At 44.2% G+C, this 19,854-nt stretch overlaps 1 protein-coding gene across 1 annotated transcript in view; it reads right to left on the bottom strand.

Moving 5' to 3' along the window:
• The window catches only part of arhgap10 (Rho GTPase activating protein 10), a gene marked incomplete at both ends in the record, with an annotated part of 64,633 nt that extends 48,252 nt beyond the window's left edge, over window positions 1-16,381 (bottom strand). The window contains one exon of the mRNA XM_080534751.1: window positions 16,228-16,381. Within this exon, the coding sequence (XP_080390877.1) occupies window positions 16,228-16,381 (154 nt within the window). The remainder of the gene's footprint in view (window positions 1-16,227) is intronic.
• Between the last annotated feature and the right edge of the window lie 3,473 nt (window positions 16,382-19,854).

Genomic DNA, 19,854 nt, shown 5'->3' with positions numbered 1-19,854 from the left:
ATGTTATGCATATATAGGCCTAGTAGAAGTCATGCGTTGAATGCAACTCCAAGTGCTGAACAATAGCGTCTAGTGTTTGATCATATTGTTTGTATTGCATTGTTCTTGTTGAGAAGCACCTTTGCAACATTTGTCTTGTGTAAAAAGTGCTATACAAATACATGTGATTGTTTGAGTTGAACACACAATGACTCATCTCATCTCAGCATTAATTAATTATTAAATTACAAAGGTCTAGTGTAGGCTACAACATACCTATCTGAGGAGGAGGGGTTGTTTAAGACACGAGTTACAACGCCCGTTCTCTCTGTAGGGGCCAAAGACGAGACGTACAAGATGTGCATTCGGTTAGGTTACGTAACCCTTGGCCCTGTATCTACCCAGATATATTCACAGTGGAAAAAATGCTACATTTAACGAGTTATTGACCTCTAAAATGTCAAAATGTCATTCAGTATAACGCGGTCCCCTACTAAAATGTGATTAGCCTACATACAGAGACATCAAGAAGCATTGGCTCAAACAACATGTTGTGAAGAGACAAAGCCCATGCGTCTGTGTAAGAGAACACAGACCTAGGGTGTGTGTTTGCTCTCTTTAGGCCTGTGTCCATTCACATTTTGACATTTAGCAGACCTGAGAGACACCTTTATCCAAAGCGACTTACAACAAATACATTTGTTTCAGTAAGTGAATCATCTAGCCCAGAGGTTCTCAACCCTCTCCTCTGGGACCCCCAGCCACTCCACATATTTGATCTGTTCCACCACCAGCTGAGCACACCTGATTCAACTGATCAAGTATAAATATATACATACATATATGGTTTGTACTTGATCAGTTGAATCAGGTGAGCTGGTGGTGGAACAGATCAAACATGTGGAGCGGCTGGGGGTCCCCGAGGAGAGGGTTGAGAACCTCTGGGCTAGATGATTCACTTACTGAAACCACTGATCTAGCCTATCCATCAGTCATAGCAAGAAAAGGTCTATGCTATCTATGCTAGGGCCAGGGGCCATTGGCAGTCATCATGATAGAAGAAGGAATAATTAATAATTATTGTTATTATTTACAGTAGAGAAACTGTATAGGGGGGGTAGAGGGGGATGAAGAGGTGTTAGGTGTAGCCTAAAGAGAATCTCAGATGGGTCTTCACAGTCTACAGCGGAAGATAGGGAGTGACTCTGCAGTCCTGACAGCAGTGGGACGCTCTCTAAGCTGTTTGTGTTGTCTCTCTTTAGGCCTGTCTCTAAGCTGTGTGTCGTCTCTCTTTAGGCCTGTCTCTAAGCTGTGTGTTGTCTCTCTTTAGGCCTGTCTCTAAGCTGTGTGTTGTCTCTCTTTAGGCCTGTCTCTAAGCTGTGTGTTGTCTCTCTTCAGGCCTGTCTCTAAGCTGTGTGTTGTCTCTCTTTAGGCCTGTCTCTAAGCTGTGTGTTGTCTCTCTTTAGGCCTGTCTCTAAGCTGTGTGTTGTCTCTCTTTAGGCCCGTCTCTAAGCTGTGTGTGTTGTCTCGATTTCCCAGGGGTCGGTGATCTCTGGCTGGTGGCCATCCCAGAGGGGAGTATGGGAGAATGCAGTGGAGGATATTTTAAGACTGGAGCTATGGGAGGTATCCAGGGCTGCTGTGTCTTTAGCCGTAGCTGGGCCAAACGGCTGGGTCTCTATGGGCAAGAGCAGCTGGGCTTTAGCCTTTACCTCAGATTCTCAAATAGGCGCTGGTAACTATGGAGATAGGAATCAGGAAGTTAGTAGAACCGCCTTGATGTGATTATCTTCCGACACTCACGCACAATACACTTGCATAACTCTTAAAGGTCTCCTGTTATGAAAAACTAACGTTTTCTGTGCTTGTGCACATACAGTACATGTGGGTCTCTCTGATGGGTCTACTAACACACAAACTGCGAAATAAAACAACCCAGTCAGTTTGTTCCTATTTCAGAAAACATGCAATTCAACAAGTCCTTCAGATTTGCCTCTTTCCTACGTCACAGTGGGGGTCTCATTAGAATTAGCTATAATAATATAATATTGTGTATTGCAGAAGTCACTATTACATTCATTTGGAGGGAATGACACTGGGTCTATGGATTATTCCATCCTCGACTACGAATGATTGACAGGTAGGAATCGCGAATCGCCACAGTATAACAAAAGGTCTAGACATCTTCATGTCATCGTAGTCTGCTTCCTTGGTGTTCTATAAAATCTTGACAAAATGTTGACAACATGTGGGACATCACACACATTTCCTGTGCAGCAGTACTACCCCCAGGCGATTAAGCAGCTTACCCACCCACGCCTGGTCCTTGCTGTTAACCTCTCGGAGCTGGGCCTGCAGGGTGGGTGGGTGGGTGGTTGTGTGTGTGTGTGTGTGTTAGGCTATACTGACGCCCAAAGCTTAATCATGTGAGCTCTGCAGCACAATGCCTGCTGGCACAAAAGACTTAGCCTCGCCCCAGATGACTGATCCGAAATCTGTTTTATCAATCACCTTGTGGTGTGTGTGTGTGAGTGTGAGTGTGTGTCAGGGTTTCCGTTAGAAAAATTTGCCGTCGGACATCGTGTCCGGGAAGAATTCGATTTACCGGACAAACGTGATATATTCCGGTCATCATATTAAAATATAATAAAAATTTTTTTTTCCAAAATCATATATTTTTTTCCTCCAAATCTAATGTTTGTCGCGGTGATTACTGTTGTGTAGCGGCCTATATATGCCATTTAATGTCTATTTCTCATCCGATACGATTAGATGCGAGCTATATAATATATAATAATATAACATGATTTGACGCATGCGCGCTATGCCATGCGTCAAATCCAGCGCTGAACGGGTCCAGCGCTGAACGGGCGCCTCACTGGGAACTGAACAGACAGCATCGATCAATGAACGGACTCCACATTACGTTAACTGAAGTTTGTTAAATTGTTTGGGATTAATGTGAGTTTTCTATTTTCTCTTTACAGTTTTACCCTTTTTTTTTTTTTAAATCAATAAAACAACGTCATTTCTATAAGTCTCGCTGGTTGGGAAGGCATTTCGTTTAGCTCAGGAGTATGACAATGGGAAGAACATAACTGTTTATTGAGAAACAATTGATAGGCAGTCTGGGATACGTATATAAAGAAATACCACAATGTCTAGATGTATAACATTTTATTGAACAGTAACAGTGCAAGCATGTAGGCTACGGGGAACAGGGATTTTGGTCAGTAGGTCCTTTGTACAGAGGGCGTTTCTCTCCGACAACGCGTTCCCAGGTACCATGGAAGTCATAGGTAGTCCAGCACACTGACAGAGAGACAGACAGACAGACAGACAGACAGACAGACAGACAGACAGACAGGCAGACAGACAGATAGACAGATAGACAGACAGACAGACAGACAGACAGTCAGTCAGCTTACTTCTACCCTTTTGAGTGGAATTACTCCTTTAATTAGCTGTTAGCCATCTCAAAGCCCCCTGAGTTGCTCGTCAACACTGAGAATAGACCACATTATAGAAACCAAAACACCGTTTTTTTAAATCCACAGGGAATAACCGAGAGTGTAAGGAAAGGCACACCCAGCGCTGTCAGTGGTGGGGAGACTTGAAGTGGCTTTGCTTGATTTCCATCACAGATTCAAGGATTGAAACACTGATGAAAATAGGGAGTAATAGTGATGGGATTATTTTAGATTATTTTAGATTAGATTAGATTAGATTAGGTGAGATTCAACTTTATTGTCATTGCAGAGTACAAGTACCAGACAACAAAATGCAGTTTAGCATCTAACCAGAAGTGCAAATAGTGATATAAAAACAAACACTTAACTTTCGGGGAAACTGCTAAAATAAAATAAATTAAATAAATTAAAAAAGAAAGCGACTATTAGCACCGCCGAATGACAACAAACGTATGAGTAATGAGTAAAACAATGTCACTTTTATAGTATGTTGTTTAACTTGCCGTTCGGTCGCCATGGCTCTGGTGTGTGTAGCAGCTTCAGCTAGCTGGCTGGAAACTTCTAGGGGTGCGTTCGTAAACACGCTCTGAGAGCGCCGGAGCGCACGCTGGCTTCGATGTCACAGAGCGACCGAGTCGTTCGATTGGACGAGAGGCGTTCCGCGAGTGCTGATCGGATTTCCAGAGCGTGTTTACGAACGCACCCAGCCAGCTTTAGCGAATTGTATTCAAAGGGAATTATTTTCACCGGACAATATGTCCGACGACTTTTCAATTTGTCGGACTTCACCAAATTTTACCGGACAAAGACCGGCAATTGCCGGTTAACGGAAACCCAGGTGTGTGTGTGTGTGTGTGTGTTTATGTTTTTCATTTTGGCATTTAGCAGACGCCTTTATCCAAAGCGACTTACAACAAGTACATGTGTCTAAGTAGGTGAATCATCTACAATCATTATAAGTAAGTCAAACTTATGATAAGAACAAGCGTCATCGGCAGTCACAGTGTTAGAGGAAGGAAGAAAACGTTGTCTTTTGTGTTGCATTTCAAGTTCTGGTAATGTAGGGTGTTAGGGTGGTGCAGTGCATTGTTTACAAGTGCCTGCTCTCTGATTTGGCCTGGCTGTAAATAGCACCTGCAGGAAGCATCCTCTCTTGTTCTTTCTTTCTTTTTTTTTCTTTTTTTAAACGAGTGAGGTAATTGTTGCTTTTTTAGAAGTCTCGAGGAGAGCAGCAATGACGACACAGGATGAAGATAAGAAGAAAGTAGCCCTTCTGTACCAACGCACTTCTAAAACTGGCATCAAAACATTACAGTAACAGCAATAGTAGCTCATGTCTGTCCACAGTGGGGCTACAACCAAAGGAAAACAAAACAACAGAATCCAAACATAGGCCTAGATCTTGGCTCGGAAGTCTGCGAGATTCCTCATCCAGAGTCCAATAAGCCTTATTAAAACCCTTTATTAAACAGAAAGTCTGCACTGGACTCCATCCACAGCTCCGACCACTACTTAGAGGGATTGTACTAGTGAGATGAACACTTACTCATAGACTAGCCTGTGTTACGGGCCCTATAATTCATTTAGTTGTGACGTTGGTTGAACAATGCTTTACCAAACCGATGATTTGGGGTCAGGAGGAATGTGACAGAGGAAGGATTATGGTATTGCCTCTTGGTTGTTAGGGTTGCAGCAGACACAGGCCTTTGTGACTAGATCTACGACTACTGTACGTGACAAAATTACAAAACGAGAACAGTGATATATGAAAGTGGATATGAGAGTGACATGCATCTTCACTATTTGAAGAAACTTGAATTCTAGGAATTGTGACCCTTGTGAAGTAAGAGCAGTTCCAAAAGCATTTAGTCAAGTAACTAGTTAACTACTTAGACAGTAACTAAGTTTACTGTCCCAAAAAAGAAGTATTGTGCGGTACAACAATTATACCGATGATAATGAAAGGCAGCTGAAATACAACTAGCCTACATGTTTGAGAGACACAATTTATACAAGAGACCCCAAAGATGTGGTGACCTGGAAGTGTTAACAATAGCCTTCCTGTCCACCAATCAAGTGGCAGACAGCAGTTTCAGAGGCATCACCGAGGCCCCGTATTCACTGTTCCCATAGGGTGACAGACCTGGTTGATAGCATTATCATTGACCAAATCTCCTTATAGACTGAAGACCTTCGTGACTTGGGGTAGCTACAATAGGTGACTAAACTCCATAAGAGAAGACTGAGATATGAGAGTGGATATGAGAGTGAGATACACATCACACTCTCCGCTGCACTGAGCAGCTACAGTGAGCTTCGTCAGATGGGGGTTGGTGTGAGAGGAATGACGCAAGCCCCAAACCGCAGCTCTCAGGAGGCCTGCTCTTTCAGTCTATCTCGCTGTTCCTACCACAAACACTACCACAGCCTGTAACCTAAAACACATAGCTGCAGGCACACAACACGTTACTGTGAACTAACCTTATTAGTTAAGAGCAAATAATCATCAGCTGAGGCTATGCTCCCACACACAGCTTTGAGGGGGACGGGAATGTCATGAGGTTAGTTGATCATGAATCAGTTCAATTATGTCAGTCGGTGGTTGCTGAGATCCCAGAACCTTTCGGTAACACATCACAGGTCACATAAGTAAACAATAAACCATTTACTGTATAAACGCTTTAACAAATGTGACGTTAATGTAAAGTGTGTTACCAAACGTTCTTTACATGCTATGCACGATAAACACCTATGCTACCCATTTTTTTTTATTTTTTTTTAAATAACTGCCATTCAGCAGCGGAATAACAGAGTTGTAGTCCTAGTGATGTAAACACACTTGATGTGGGAGTAGCAAAGTATGGGTTAGAGGTAGAGTATTGTCAAAACAGAGGTATGGGTGATAGAAGCCAGACCATTATTTTGGTAGCAAACACACACGTTGAACATAGCAATTTTCCTTGAATTGGCTGTGGAATTCCAGAATGAGTTCACACTATGAGGATGCATCTCAATAGTCTTAACTAGCATCAGCATCCTTGGGTGCATCTCAGTAGTCTAAACTAGCATCTTCAGGTGCATCTCAGTAGTCTAAACTAGCATCCTTGGGTACATTTCAGTAGTCTAAACCGAGCTTCCTCTACCCTTGTCTCTTTCATCCGTCTCTCCTTCATATCTGCTACGAGGGAAAAGACCCAGACAGATAGCGTGTTCCAACAAGCTGTTAGCATAGCATAGAGTACAGCACAGTGTTTTATTTGTATAGTATAGTATAGTGGATAGTGGATATAGCCTTTATTTATGTAAACCAGCTCTTTTCCCTTCTTGTTTTTAGTATTTTTTTCCTAGCACCAGGGGAGCCACCCCTCACAAATTTTGTTGTATGGTACCTGTACTATATTAATGACAATAAAGACCATTCATTCATTCATTCATTCATCACAATGCGTTGTGCTATGGACAGGAGTCCAACTCAACAATAGAGTGACAACGAGTCACATCCGATATGCCTCCAGGTCTCCTGGATCATCAAATCAATGCAGATGAGGCAGAGTCTTGGCTTCCTCTCTCCCAAAGTCTCATTGAGCCGCGTTACGGCTGATAATCCTGTCAGGGATGTTGGGGTGACTGTGTGCGACCAGCTTTCATCCAATCACTGTCCTCCCTCAGGGCATTGCACCGAAGCTAACCTCTGAGGGTGCCATCAGTGCGTGCCAGCGATTGTGGTGCCAGCGAAGCTAACCTCTGCTTCCTGATGCCAGCATCACAAAAGGGCATCAGTGCTGTAGCCGTCTGGTGCTGAAGGCTGATCCAGATCTCTCTCTCACTCTCACTCTCACACACACAGACAGACACACAGACACACACACACACACACACACACACACACACACACGGACACGGACACGGACACACAGACACACGGACACACAGACACACACACACACGAGCCACTGGCTGTGGTTCAATATCCAAACTAGCATAGCACCTAGCAAGCATGGCCCAGATACAGGACAGTGCTTCATTCTATGTGGTGTGTTAGTGTTAGCGGATACTGGAGCCCAGGGGTGTGGAGGTACTCAACAGAGCTGCATTCATTGTCTCGTTACCTTTTGACGCATTCGAGAGAAACGCCTAGCTCTAGACACTAGCTCCATTATCGCCAAGACACTAGGTCTATTATTGGTGAAATCTGTTTCCGATCACTGTTGAATTAGATCAGTTCTGGTTGACTGACTATGGCTTAATGTCAATGGTGATGCGATTGAAAACTGCGCTTCATTTAAGGAGAAAAGTGGCCACTCAAAATGGATTTTCAGATCAAAACATTCCACACCTTTGATTTCCCTACTATACGTTTTACATGTCTGGCATTTAGGAGACGCCTTTATCCAAGGTGACATACAACAATACGTTTGTCTAAGTAAGTGAATAATCTATCCATCAGTAATACCAAGAAAAAGTAATCTATGCTCGGGCCAAGGACCATTAAATTAACATGCCAGATCCTGTAAAGACATCTGCGTGTATCTTTATCAAATCGTGACAGTTTCACTACAGTGGAAAAGAAAAAGACGGTTTGTTGAACCGACTGAACCGTAGTGGAAAATTGAGAGGGCCGCCCCTCCCCAAGTCTAGTGTAGGAAAACATGTTTTGACAACATTCCACGGTACACTGAGAACGCTTCAACACACTGTAGCGTATAGGCTACTGTCCATATCTGTCCCCTCGGGGATCAACAACTTACCTATCTACAGATCTAAATCTGGGCACCATCACATAATATCGTGTATAGTCAGATCAGCAGTGGGGAAAAAAAGAGAACCATTGCAGAATTCATGGTAGGAAGAGTGCTAATTGGTTGCAGGACCATGCTGTGCGATGATGACACCCAGGCAGACATGACTTCCCATGGACACATTCCATGGGAGGTCCAAAGGACACCCAGTAAAACATAACACATTCTTTAACTACAGCACAGATAAGAGAGCCTTGAAGTCACTGGGGGGGAGAGAGGTACTGGAAGGCGTTCGTCGTGGGCCACACCCACAGCACTGATGAGGCAAGAAGAGAAGTGTGTCACTGTCATACATGTGATAGATGGAGAACAATTATTATAATTAGGACTAAAATGATGGAGAAACATTGTTGTCTCTCAGGCAGATCCGATCGAATTCAATGTGGACTGTGAGAGTTCTGTTTCCATGGCTTCCTTCTCTCACTGATGTCATAGAGACGGTGATGTCATTGGGACAGTGATGTTATTCGGTTGTTAAATCTGACGTCAAACGTGACGTTTAGCAATTTCCGGGTCCAAACCAGAAATTCCCCGCACCAGAGTACCAGTGTACTACAGCGGTAGAATGACAGTTCAATAATTTTTTAGACTATGATTTATTCATACAACAAGGGACACAGCACTTTCCCGTTTTCCCCATATTGTCAGGGTCTTTGAGCCTCGGAAAAGCGCTATATAAATATAATGAATTATTATTATTACTGAGGCATTTCGAAGAGAGCGCCTCAGCCAACTTTGGACCCGGAAACACGTCACGACTTAACAACCGAATAGGATTGCCATTCTGTTGATTAGTGCCATGTGTGTGGACCACTGCAGCTTACAGGGGAGTCCCATCCCTCGCATTCACACTCTGGTTACAGCCACAATCAATCATCAATCATCAAGAGGTCATTGGTGGCAGTGGTTCCAACAGGATTTTGTGAGACTGGTGACTGGTGGGTGGACCTCGGACCCCTCGGAAGTCTTTCATCAATAGTGCTGAATCGTATGGACCTACAGTAGATGCAGTGCGAATCCCAAAAATCGTGCCGCTCGCTTGTAAAAATATTTTCGGTTCGTTGTGAGACCATGGCGGGTCAAATTAGACAATGGAGGGCCACCACGGTCTAGGTAATTAATGGAAAACACTGGGTGGATCTGACGGCATCTTTCCCTTCTTGATCCTCTCTTTTCCCTCCTCTCTTCTCCCCTCCCCTCTTTCCCCCTCCTCTCCCAGAGGGGTGGGTAGTTGGAGGATGTGAGCCACCGTGAGACAGCTAGCTTCACTCCACCATTACATAACACACCATCACACTGAAGCATTCTCTTACCATTTGTAAGAGAGAGAGAGAGAGAAAAGAGAGAGAGAAGGAAAAACATAAATACAAAACTGGCAGCAGGATACATTTTTGTGTGTCTGTATAACTTCAATACAATCGCACCACGGCACACATCAGAGGGATCCCATCGGGGGAGCAATAACAGCCGTGACAGGCGAGAGAGGTCTGCGTTTCTTGATCCAAGTGATAACTGTTATCCTACGGGAGAGGACAAACACCATGCGCAGGGAGCTCCGGGCAGAAGCATTCCCCTGGCCCTCGCCTTTTAAAGAAAGGCATTTCAGCGAAAACCTGGAAACCGTCGAAACTTCTAGCCTTTGTTAGAAGAAGCCAGAGACCCTCGGAGCATGAGTCATAGAGCCACAACCTTCCATTAATCTCAATATCGCAGGCCAAGTTTCCTCTAACAGGAAAAACATGTGAAAAAGGCCTAGCGGTGTGACATAAACACTAGTGCCCTTATACAGCAGGACGGGGACGACGACGACAACAGCGTTACCACGGCGATGATGTCGGTTCATCAAAGCGGGGGGGGGGGGGCAGGTCTTAATCACCCAGAGGCCTGTAGATTACATTAGATTGGATTAGATTAAACTTTATGGTCATTGCAGAGTACAGATACCAGACAACGAAATGCAGTTTTAGCATCTAACCAAAAGTGCAAACAGTGATAGAAGAACATGATATAGAAACATGACAATGATAGTGGTACAGTATGGCAAGTACAGTGGTTTAGAGGTAAACAGTTATGAGCCATGTACAGTAGCAGTACAACTGCAACAGGAAAGCCAGAAAAAAAAAAGATAGGCCTAAAATGGCGTGACATTGTTCCTGGGTGCAAACAGTCTCAAAGAGCACCTAGACAGACACACACTGAGGTAGAGAAATCGTCTAAGCCACAGGATACAAAGGCAGGATGTTGAGGGGAAAGCTACAGTGCAGTGCAGCCTACACCTTCACTGCAACGAGACCTGTGACATGTCACAACAAAGTGCTAAAGCATGACTATGTGTTCTGATTTCACACTTGTAGCACTTATTCATCTGCATAATCCCACTGCACACTCATCCTCCACTCATGCAGAAAAGAGGTGGGGAGAGGGTGTGAGGGTGGCGGTTCTTGGGCCTAGTTTGTTTGTGTTGGGTATCTTAACACCAAACAACACTGCTGACTTCTAACAACAACCTGTTGCATGATGACATGATGGTTTCTTCCCCTGAATAGAGGGAAGTGAACCACACCCACCACCACCAGCACCACCAAGTTACAATAACACCCCCAAAACGGGCTGATGACAGATGCCATGGAGGGGCAGTGTTTCTCACAGGATGTTGTGGGACTGTGGGGGGTGGACCATGTATTTAAAAAAAAAAAGTCTGTAAATAAAATTGTCAACAGGGGTAGGGGGTGGGTTCGTTATGAGACTATGGCGGGACAACTTAGACTATGGCGGCCCGCCACAGTCTCGTCTATGTATTGAAAACACTGATTAGCCTACACAGTTTAATATGTGCTGGACACGTCTCCTCAAATGCCACTGTGCCTCTGTTCATGGCACAGCTGTTTAGAAGGAGGGGGATGACAGACACAGGCAGCCTGGCGTAACTGAGGGGGTGGATGGTGTAACTGTACAACATAACACTGCATCCTAATTGTCGAAGTGACCTCACTTCGGGCTGAAGGATGAATCATGGGTACTTTTGCCTCACAGGCGGCACATGTTGTTTTCATGACGTTTTTCTGGAGCAAAGCTGGGTTTCCTGGGTGAGCCGAGTATTTCCATCTGAGCAAATGATTCCGCTTCATGGCAAATTGCTGGTATTTTAAGTAGGATAATCAGGCCTGATCTTATAAAAAACTCTACAACTGTCACTCTACCATAAACTAAACAAAATAGCTGTCAAGTAGGCCTAGAGGCAGCGAAGCCTAACCCTTCATCCTTTTGGGTAAGAGAGTATCAACAAAACAATAATCCTCCACCCAACATTCACACTTTCTCCAAATGATCCACAAAATGGCCTGTTTGGGGTCAAACATTTACTCTTAAATAACCTTACGGTTGTGTTATCAACAAAGTTCACGATGTGTTCATTGGCGCTGTGCGAGCGACGTGTTTGTTATGATTGCTACGCTCCCATCAGATGTGCCACTTTGGGGTCAAAGCTGGCCTGTCCCCAGGCCCTGACAGAGTGGACCGTGTTTACACGACCATGCCTTTCCCCAGGCCTTCCTGTTCCACTCGTACATCTTTCCAGTCAGAATCCACCCGACGCTCGGGCTCCTGCTGCAGGGCCCACCTTTTTCCTCTCCGGAGGCCTCCCTCGCTTTCTCTCTCTCTCTCTCTCTCTCTAGTTTGTTCCGACTGTGGAGTTTTTCTTCCTCCCTCATCTTTCACGGCTAGAGTCTTCATGACAGCCGCAGCATTACCTCATGTCCACCCTCAGGGCGCTTCAACATCAAAACAAGCCTGTCTGTCTGTCCCTCCCTCCCTCCCTCCCTTTCTCTCTCTCTCTCTCTCTCTCCAAGGCCTCATCGTGGTCATCTGTATGGTGTCCTTGGAGGTACCAGTACTTCCCATGAGACAACTAGTTACATGATTAATCTTGAAAAATGCTTGAATCTTTGATTCCACCCATCTTTAGTATGGTAGAACTGGTCAGACAGGCTTGTAATTTCCCTCAAGCTAAAGCTTTGTGTGCACATTTCTCGACCTCAGCACAAATTTCGGTGGAGGTTGAAGGCAGATATGGCCCTTGGGCACTGAGAAGAAGGTAGCCCTGTTTGACGAGGCTTTGAAACACAGATTTCAGCGTCCACATACTTCATAAAAGGGAGAGGAGTTCAGAGTGACCATATTAGGTAAGCCAACGAGTCTAAACCCACAGATAGCAAGCACCTGGACCATAAAAGAGAGCCATCATGGCGTCATCAAGAACCATGTATGCTGGTATCAGTTACACAGAGGTCTTCATGTTCCAAAGAAGGCAAGATGGAGAAGCGTTCCTCCTCCATGACCTCACGTCTGTGTTAATGCGATTTTAATGAAAGATTGTGATGTCGCTCTTTGGCAGAACCAGTAATGTGATTACAAGGAGTTGAAGCTCGCCAGAGCAAACCCTGGCGGACAATGTCCTGACTGCCCGCAAAGCAAAAAGGGCTCCAATGTGTTTATTTTTTACTGCAAAAAATGGGACAAAATATTTTTACATTTGTGAGCAGTCCATTGGTTAACCAGAGGAAGTCCAGCTGTGGCCATGATAACCAAACGAAACCGACACCAGTCAGCAACTCTGCCTAGTTTCACACGATCGGCCTCAGACATTCTCTATATTGAGAGAGGCTCTTAAAAAGAGCATGAGAAAGACCCTTATTAATCAGGACATTTCTGTGGAGATTTCAGAACGGTACAGGTTCCCTGATGTTGGAAATGGGTCTCATTGACTCACATTGAAAGACAGATAGTAGCCTAATCGTAGTCAAGGGAAGGCCAACTGTGGGGAACTGCTGAAGGTTGTGTACCGGGGGACGGAATGGGTACAGAGTGACCGGGTAGAGTTCCTAGTATGAAGGAAACCCACAGCGAAACAGGAGCGCATCCTCTGCCTGTTACTCATCCGATGTGGGCACTTCCATGTCACGGCTCTCTGGCCCGGGGCCCTGTTTGCACATTTCCTTCCAGAAACCAAGGACTTTCCGTCGCGGGACATCCTCCCAGGCGTAGGAGTGGCTGGAGCGGGACTGGGGGGGGGGGGGGCCTTGGGATCTGGATCGGGCAAGAGCTAGGAATTCCACTCGAGAAGCCAAAACGAGAGATCATTCTAGGGTCAAAGGAAAGTGAATTCTTCTCCTTATGGAGTCCTACTCCTTATCTTTTTTGGAACATGGGCTGACTGTACAGCAGGCTTCCATCCACGCAATGCACAGCGTTTAGACAGCCACACCAAACCTTTCGAAGGCTTGATGAAGCCGTGCTGTGAAATCCGCCCTGACAACACAGCTTTTGATGTTGTCATAAATCTGATGACGGCAAATCACATGCAGCACGGATTAAACAGCTCAGGGAGCCATAATCAATCCCCCATATCAAAAACATGAGCTGGTTTCAATGGGTGAAAGCAGATAATTGTTATCTCTCCGAATCGCAGGAAAATCTCTCATTTCGTCAACCACAAAGAGAGGGGAGGAAGACACACAAGCCACTTGCTCTGATCTTAACAGAGAAGAAAGTAAGGGACAATTGACTGTGTGAGTCTCACGAGACCCAGTGCTGTATTTTAACCTAGTTGTTCCAAGTCCAAGAGTAATTAAAGCCGGGCTGTGACTCAGCTCCACCCAGAGAGACAGAGCTATGCTGAGAGTGGCTGCACAGAACATGGCTGATCTGTATCTAGGACTCGGCCTGCCCTGTGGTGCAGCTTAGGGCCATTAGTAGCTGGTACAGACAGACCCCACATGCCACACAACGAGGACGTTGGTTCTCACTCCAAATATAGCAGTCTCAACCGCTTAATAAGGACATAAGGGCAGGTAGCCTGGACACTGCAGCTCGTCTGCCTACATAAATAAAGTTGTTTTATTTACACAGATGATGACCCCACGTTCAACCCATTTAGCATCAATTACAATCACATGCCCTTTGTCTGGATGCAAGACGTCAGTCGAGAGCAGTTCATGCAGCCACTGGGAGCATATTGAAATACAGTAGGTTGGTGAACAAAAACAAGCCATAGTTGATGTCTCGCCAAAGATGTGTTTGGTTAAGAGGGACATGACGCCCTAATGTTTTGCTTTGGCAGTTGGGTAACATCAGAATTGTGTTATAACCATCCACAAAACACATCACTAACATGGCATGTCCTTATTACAATCCCCAATAACCAACACATTATAGGCTACATACTGTAGGCAACACCGATTTCTCTTTCAGCCAAGGGTTGTCTCACCATAACATTGGTCTAGTAGTAGCCGACCAGTTTCTCTGTCATAGTCTTCAAGTCTGTGATAATAACAATCAAATAACTTGAATTACATTTGTGGAGCCAGTAACGATCGGTTATCATATGCCAGCTGTTTTGCTTAAGTGCACAGATGCACAGAGATGTTTGTATTCGTCTACGGCGTGTGGCGAGGCCTACTCTTAATTTGCCTCAGAAACACTATATTTAGCATGCACACAGGAGGTGAAGACGTCGACCTGAGCTATTCTAGGCCGCATCAATCACTGCAGTCAACTGATGAAAGCAACACTTAGCAAGCGTGTCACTTCTAAGTGAGAGTAACAGTGGAGAGTCACACAAAACGACGTATCCTCCTTAGAGCTAGTGCAATAGAGCTAGTGCAAAGCATTGTATCAGCTCTGCCTCTCTCTCTAATATCCTCCATAACCACCCATTATATCTGAATACCAGAGGAGGTTGTGTTCCAAACAGGCTCCCAGAGGGCTTTGCTGCTGCTGCTGCTGCTGCTGCACGTGGTGGTGGTTGCTGCTGATAACTCCCAAAATGGCCTGCAAAACAGAGGCCTGTGGATGTCACATGTACGTTTTATTTTTAGAAAGATGCTCTCTCTTCACTGGCTTTTTCCAAGAGGAACATCAGATTGTTATCTTTTTACCTGTAAGTGGGGGGAGACACATACTGAAATGTTGTGAGGAATAGGACAAATGAGCTGATATCGGTCTTGAACTCCCCCTATTAAGAGGATGGTAAGAAAATGACAAGCAGAAAGTTCCCACTCTTGCTGTGTCAAACTTGCCCTATCTGGGCCTATGTCTTGTATATGTTCTGTGTGGACCCCAGGAAGAGTAGCTGATGCTTTGCAACAACTAATGGGGATCCTAATAAATCAAATCAAATCAAAACCTCCTACAGCACTGGCTCAGTTCTAAAAGCATCTGTAACTCGGCTAACGTAATTGAATTAATCAGAATTGAATAGAACCACATACTTTATTGTTTATTTCAATGTCCTTACAAGTGTGCGGTTCTATTGTATTCTGAATAACGCACTCAACAGGTTAACATCAGTGCTTTATCTGTTGCTCTATTATGATTAGGGGACTTACAAGGCGTTAGCACAGGACAACACCTGGGTTTACAAGGCGCATGACAGCCAGGCCCACTGGGCGAGGGAACATGGAGATTAGGGTGTTTACCAAGGTAAAGGTGTGTGGTGGAGTCCTTCGTCACAGTTTATGATTCAACACATTCATGCACTTGCAAACCGTTTGTAATTGAATGGCAGAAATACGTTGACCGCTTCTAATGTTCCTTTGTTCGTTTTGACTGCAAACAATGTATATTCTGGTCTCTGCGGATAAGAGGGGAAAAGGTCAAGACAGAGAAAGAAAGACTGTTCACATCTGGAGATGTTGCGTGACCATCGTGCACGCTTAATTGGGCTAACTGACTTCACCTGTCAACATCACCAAACAAAATGTTGTTATGAAACAATCATGAACGCATTTCCTTCCATAAACTATTACGTTATTGTACAACAACTCATGAACAACAGCTGCTTGGAGATTAAAAACATGACAGTTTCTGGAAGAACGAAAAAAAAAAAAAAAAACCAGGTTGGCCATGTTGGGACTGTTTCACTAGAGGAGCTGTCAAAATAAACACGTTTGTCAATCAATTCAACTATTGTGGGAACTTACGCTTTGTGGCATTGATCAGACTCTTCCCATCCTTGTAGAGCTCTTTGATAAACCTGTTGGTTTTATCCAACTCGGCCTCGTGCGACTTGATCTTGTCCCTGAAGGAGGGACTGTCCAGGTAGCACTCGCTGAACTCCAGAGGGTGTAATCCCATTTTAACTCGTTGACTTAGCTAGCTTGATTAGCTAGCATAGGACCTTGCAAAGCTGTTAGCAACAAGTTGCCGGGTAGCCAATTGAAAGAAAAGTATAGCCAACTAACAGAAAAAAAAAGTCCTAACGAACTATGTTGTGTCCTGCAAGCATACCGTTTTAATAAGCAAAGCTTAGCTGGGCTACCCCCAACTAAGGCTACAGTGAGTTACCCCGCGTTGATCCAGAGAGTTTGGCTGGGCTGGGTTGGTCCTCCAGCACTAAGCACAGCGTGTGCCAGCTGGAAAAGGAGTGTGCACCCGTATTAAAAGTGTGTTCCCTAAGGGAACCTGCTTGTTTGGAAACCCTTGTCCAAAAATAACGGTTTAAAGCATCTAAACCTATCTCGGTAGCGGAGAAAAGTTCATTGGGGTGGTGTCAATCAACATTGTAGTCCATTGTCGTCCCGACACCAGTTCAGTGACAGCCGAGGAACTCCACCAGTCAGTGTCGGTGACAGCTTGACAGCAGTAGGAGGCGTGTGGCTGAGAACCTCAAACTCCTCCCCCAGGCTGAGAGGCAAGTCAATCAATGGCTGTGTTCGAAAATGGCATACTAGCATACTGCATACTAGCATACTGCATACTAGCATACTCAATTAGTATATACTGCATACTGCTTACTAAATTCATAATAAGTATGCCAATACCAGCCGACCGAACATGTCTTGCATACTCAAATTTCGCATACTCAAATTTCACATACTCTACAGTGTGAACGCACTGCATACTCAAAATCTACGTCATATCTAGTATGAATAGTATGCTAGTATGCCATTCCGAACACAGCCTATATGATCACACCCACTTTACTATCCAACAACTTTTTCACTTGTTCTTTCACAGATGGATTTAAGTAAATGATATGTCTCCCATATGTTCCCCAGATTTTTTCACCCCCAAAATGCATAACTAGTGTAAGTTCGTTCGTGGCATATGCTGTTCATGATTAACCTGCATTTCGACCGCTATTGCATGCGGAACTATAGAAGTATGTTTTGTTCTCCTGCGGAATTGTTTTACTGAAGGGACAGGTGTTTCAGTTGTATCGCTCTCTCTGTAGTCCACTAGGCTACACTTAGCTCCGTTACAACTTCCGGTTTTGTTTTCTGACTTCAAAATAAAAGCTCGAGGTGAATGGAAAGTGATGGGATCAAATGTTCTCATATTTTTGTTGACATAATGACAAATTACCCACCATAATGCTTATACAATTTCGAAAAAGTAAAGCTGAAAATAGGCTAAATACTCCTAGCCTATCTATATATTAGGGGATACCCGGTTCAGGACCATGGACAGCTAACATAGGCTTTTAATTATTTATAATTTATAATTTCTCTCATTCAAAATAGGGGGTAGGGGTGTTTGTTGACAAGTCACTAACCTTAAAGAATAATACAAATGAAAAAGATGAACTGTTAGAGCACTTTAACACAAACGAGCAGGTGCCACATACAAACATCCTATGTGCCACACACGCACGTAACTTTACCATACTTCAACTGTTTACTCTTCCCTGGATTGTGTTGGTCAAATGCCTGTGATTGACTGGATGACTCAATTAATCTAACTTGATCAATCGGTTTTCATGTATGGGGAACACAGTTCTGTTTCATTAGCATTTGTCTTGGCCGTGCACTTGATGCAGTATTGCCAAGTGGGGGGATGGAATCATGTTTCTGTGAAAATGTATAATAAATAATTATATTATTTATAATAATTATTATAAATAATAATAATAATAATTATATAATTATATTATTTATAATAATTATTATAAATAATAGTTCATTATTCAACTATAATAGGCTGCGACGCGCCTGTTTAAATAGTAAATAAAGTTGAACTTGAGAGCGCTTTTATTTTGACGGAATCCTCATTGACACATGTTTAAATTAACCGGAAAGAGGTGGGAGGAGTTTCGGTGTTAGAGCTGGAAGAACACAAATGGCAGCATCGCTAACAGAGATGTGACCAATTTTAAAATAGATTTTTATTATTTTAAATAATAATGTGTAACGCACGGTGATCGCATGAATATTGCCTCAACGTGCCATAAAACCCCATGAGCACTGCACATGATGTTCGAGCACAGACACTAACTTTACGCCTTATCGTCAGCCAGCTGGGCATCATCTCACATTAGCTGACTAGCTTCTCTCAGTACCAGTAAGTATTAAACATATACAGCATATAGGTTGTTGGACATTTGATTTGTTGTTTGCTTGCTTATCATGTGGTGCATTGCATAACATTAATAGCATTTTTTTTTTTTTTTTTGCATCATTACATACTAACTCATACTAACCCACCCTAATGCTCGTGGCTCAAACATGTGTTTCCTACAACACAGTTTGGCTTCCAACAACAACAACAACAACAACAACGCAACACTATCTAAACACAGCAGCACAACAACATACCCATGATAAACCACCAGTGTCAACCACCTCATCAGTGTGTGTGAGCTGATTGACTCTGTGATGATGTTTGGATTTGCTCTCTCTCTCTCTCTCTCTCTCTCTCTCTCTCTCTCTCTCTCTCTCTCTCTCTCTCTCTCTCTCTCTCTCTCTCTCTCTCTCTCTCTCTCTCTCTCTCTCTCTCTCTCTCTCTCTCTCTCTCTCTCTCTCTCTCTCTCTCTCTCTCTCTCTCTCTCTCTCTCTCTCTCTCTCTCTCTCTCTCTCTCTCTTTCTCTCTCTGCTGTTTCTCATCCCCACACCCCCCTCTAATAGAGATGCCCAATGCCAGCACAAGGCCCAAGCGTGGCAGGCGACACCGTCGAGCGCCCAGAGAGGACCCGGCCAGGAACGAGCTGGTGTCCAGGTCGCTGGAGAGCGCCCAGCAGTGTCTGTTCAACCAAGACTATGGGAAAGCTTTTGTCCACTATCTCCTCGTCCTCAACCTTGCCCCAGTGCTGAAGGACTTTGCCAGGGTAAGTAGCTCATGGAAATGCTGATGAAAACAGCCCATCCACGGGCTGGGGTGGTCTAGCACCATGTCCTACTACAGATATGCTCATGTTGATATGAGTTAGAGTCCGGCTCATGCCGTGCTGTCTTACCCTCTCCTCCTTACTTTCATCTCTCTCTACACCATCTCTATTCAATATATATTTTTTCATTTTTATTGGAGAGATAGTGTGGAATGGGACTGTCCCACAACAAAAAAAAGCCCATCCAACATCCATGGGCTCTCAAGGAGTCATCAATTATGACAGTTAACAATTATTTTGGTGGACCTTTTTTAACTCTGCTTGTCCTTTACATAAGAGCCCTTTGTACCTTCAACAGTGTGTATGCCCCACACCCATTAGAACATAGGTTGAGGCTCAGTGTATTGTCTCCATGCCAGAACAGCACTGATTGAACTACTCAGTGATAACTGTCTCTGCCTGCCCTCGCAGGAGTCCTTCCGGTTCACGCTGTTCAGATGGGCAG

The sequence above is a fragment of the Nansenia antarctica genome (genome assembly GCF_963989245.1).
Source record: "Nansenia antarctica genome assembly, chromosome: 6".
Classification (NCBI taxonomy): domain Eukaryota; kingdom Metazoa; phylum Chordata; class Actinopteri; order Argentiniformes; family Microstomatidae; genus Nansenia; species Nansenia antarctica.
Note: the sequence above shows the minus strand (reverse complement) of the source record. Positions and strands in the feature narration are given on the sequence as shown.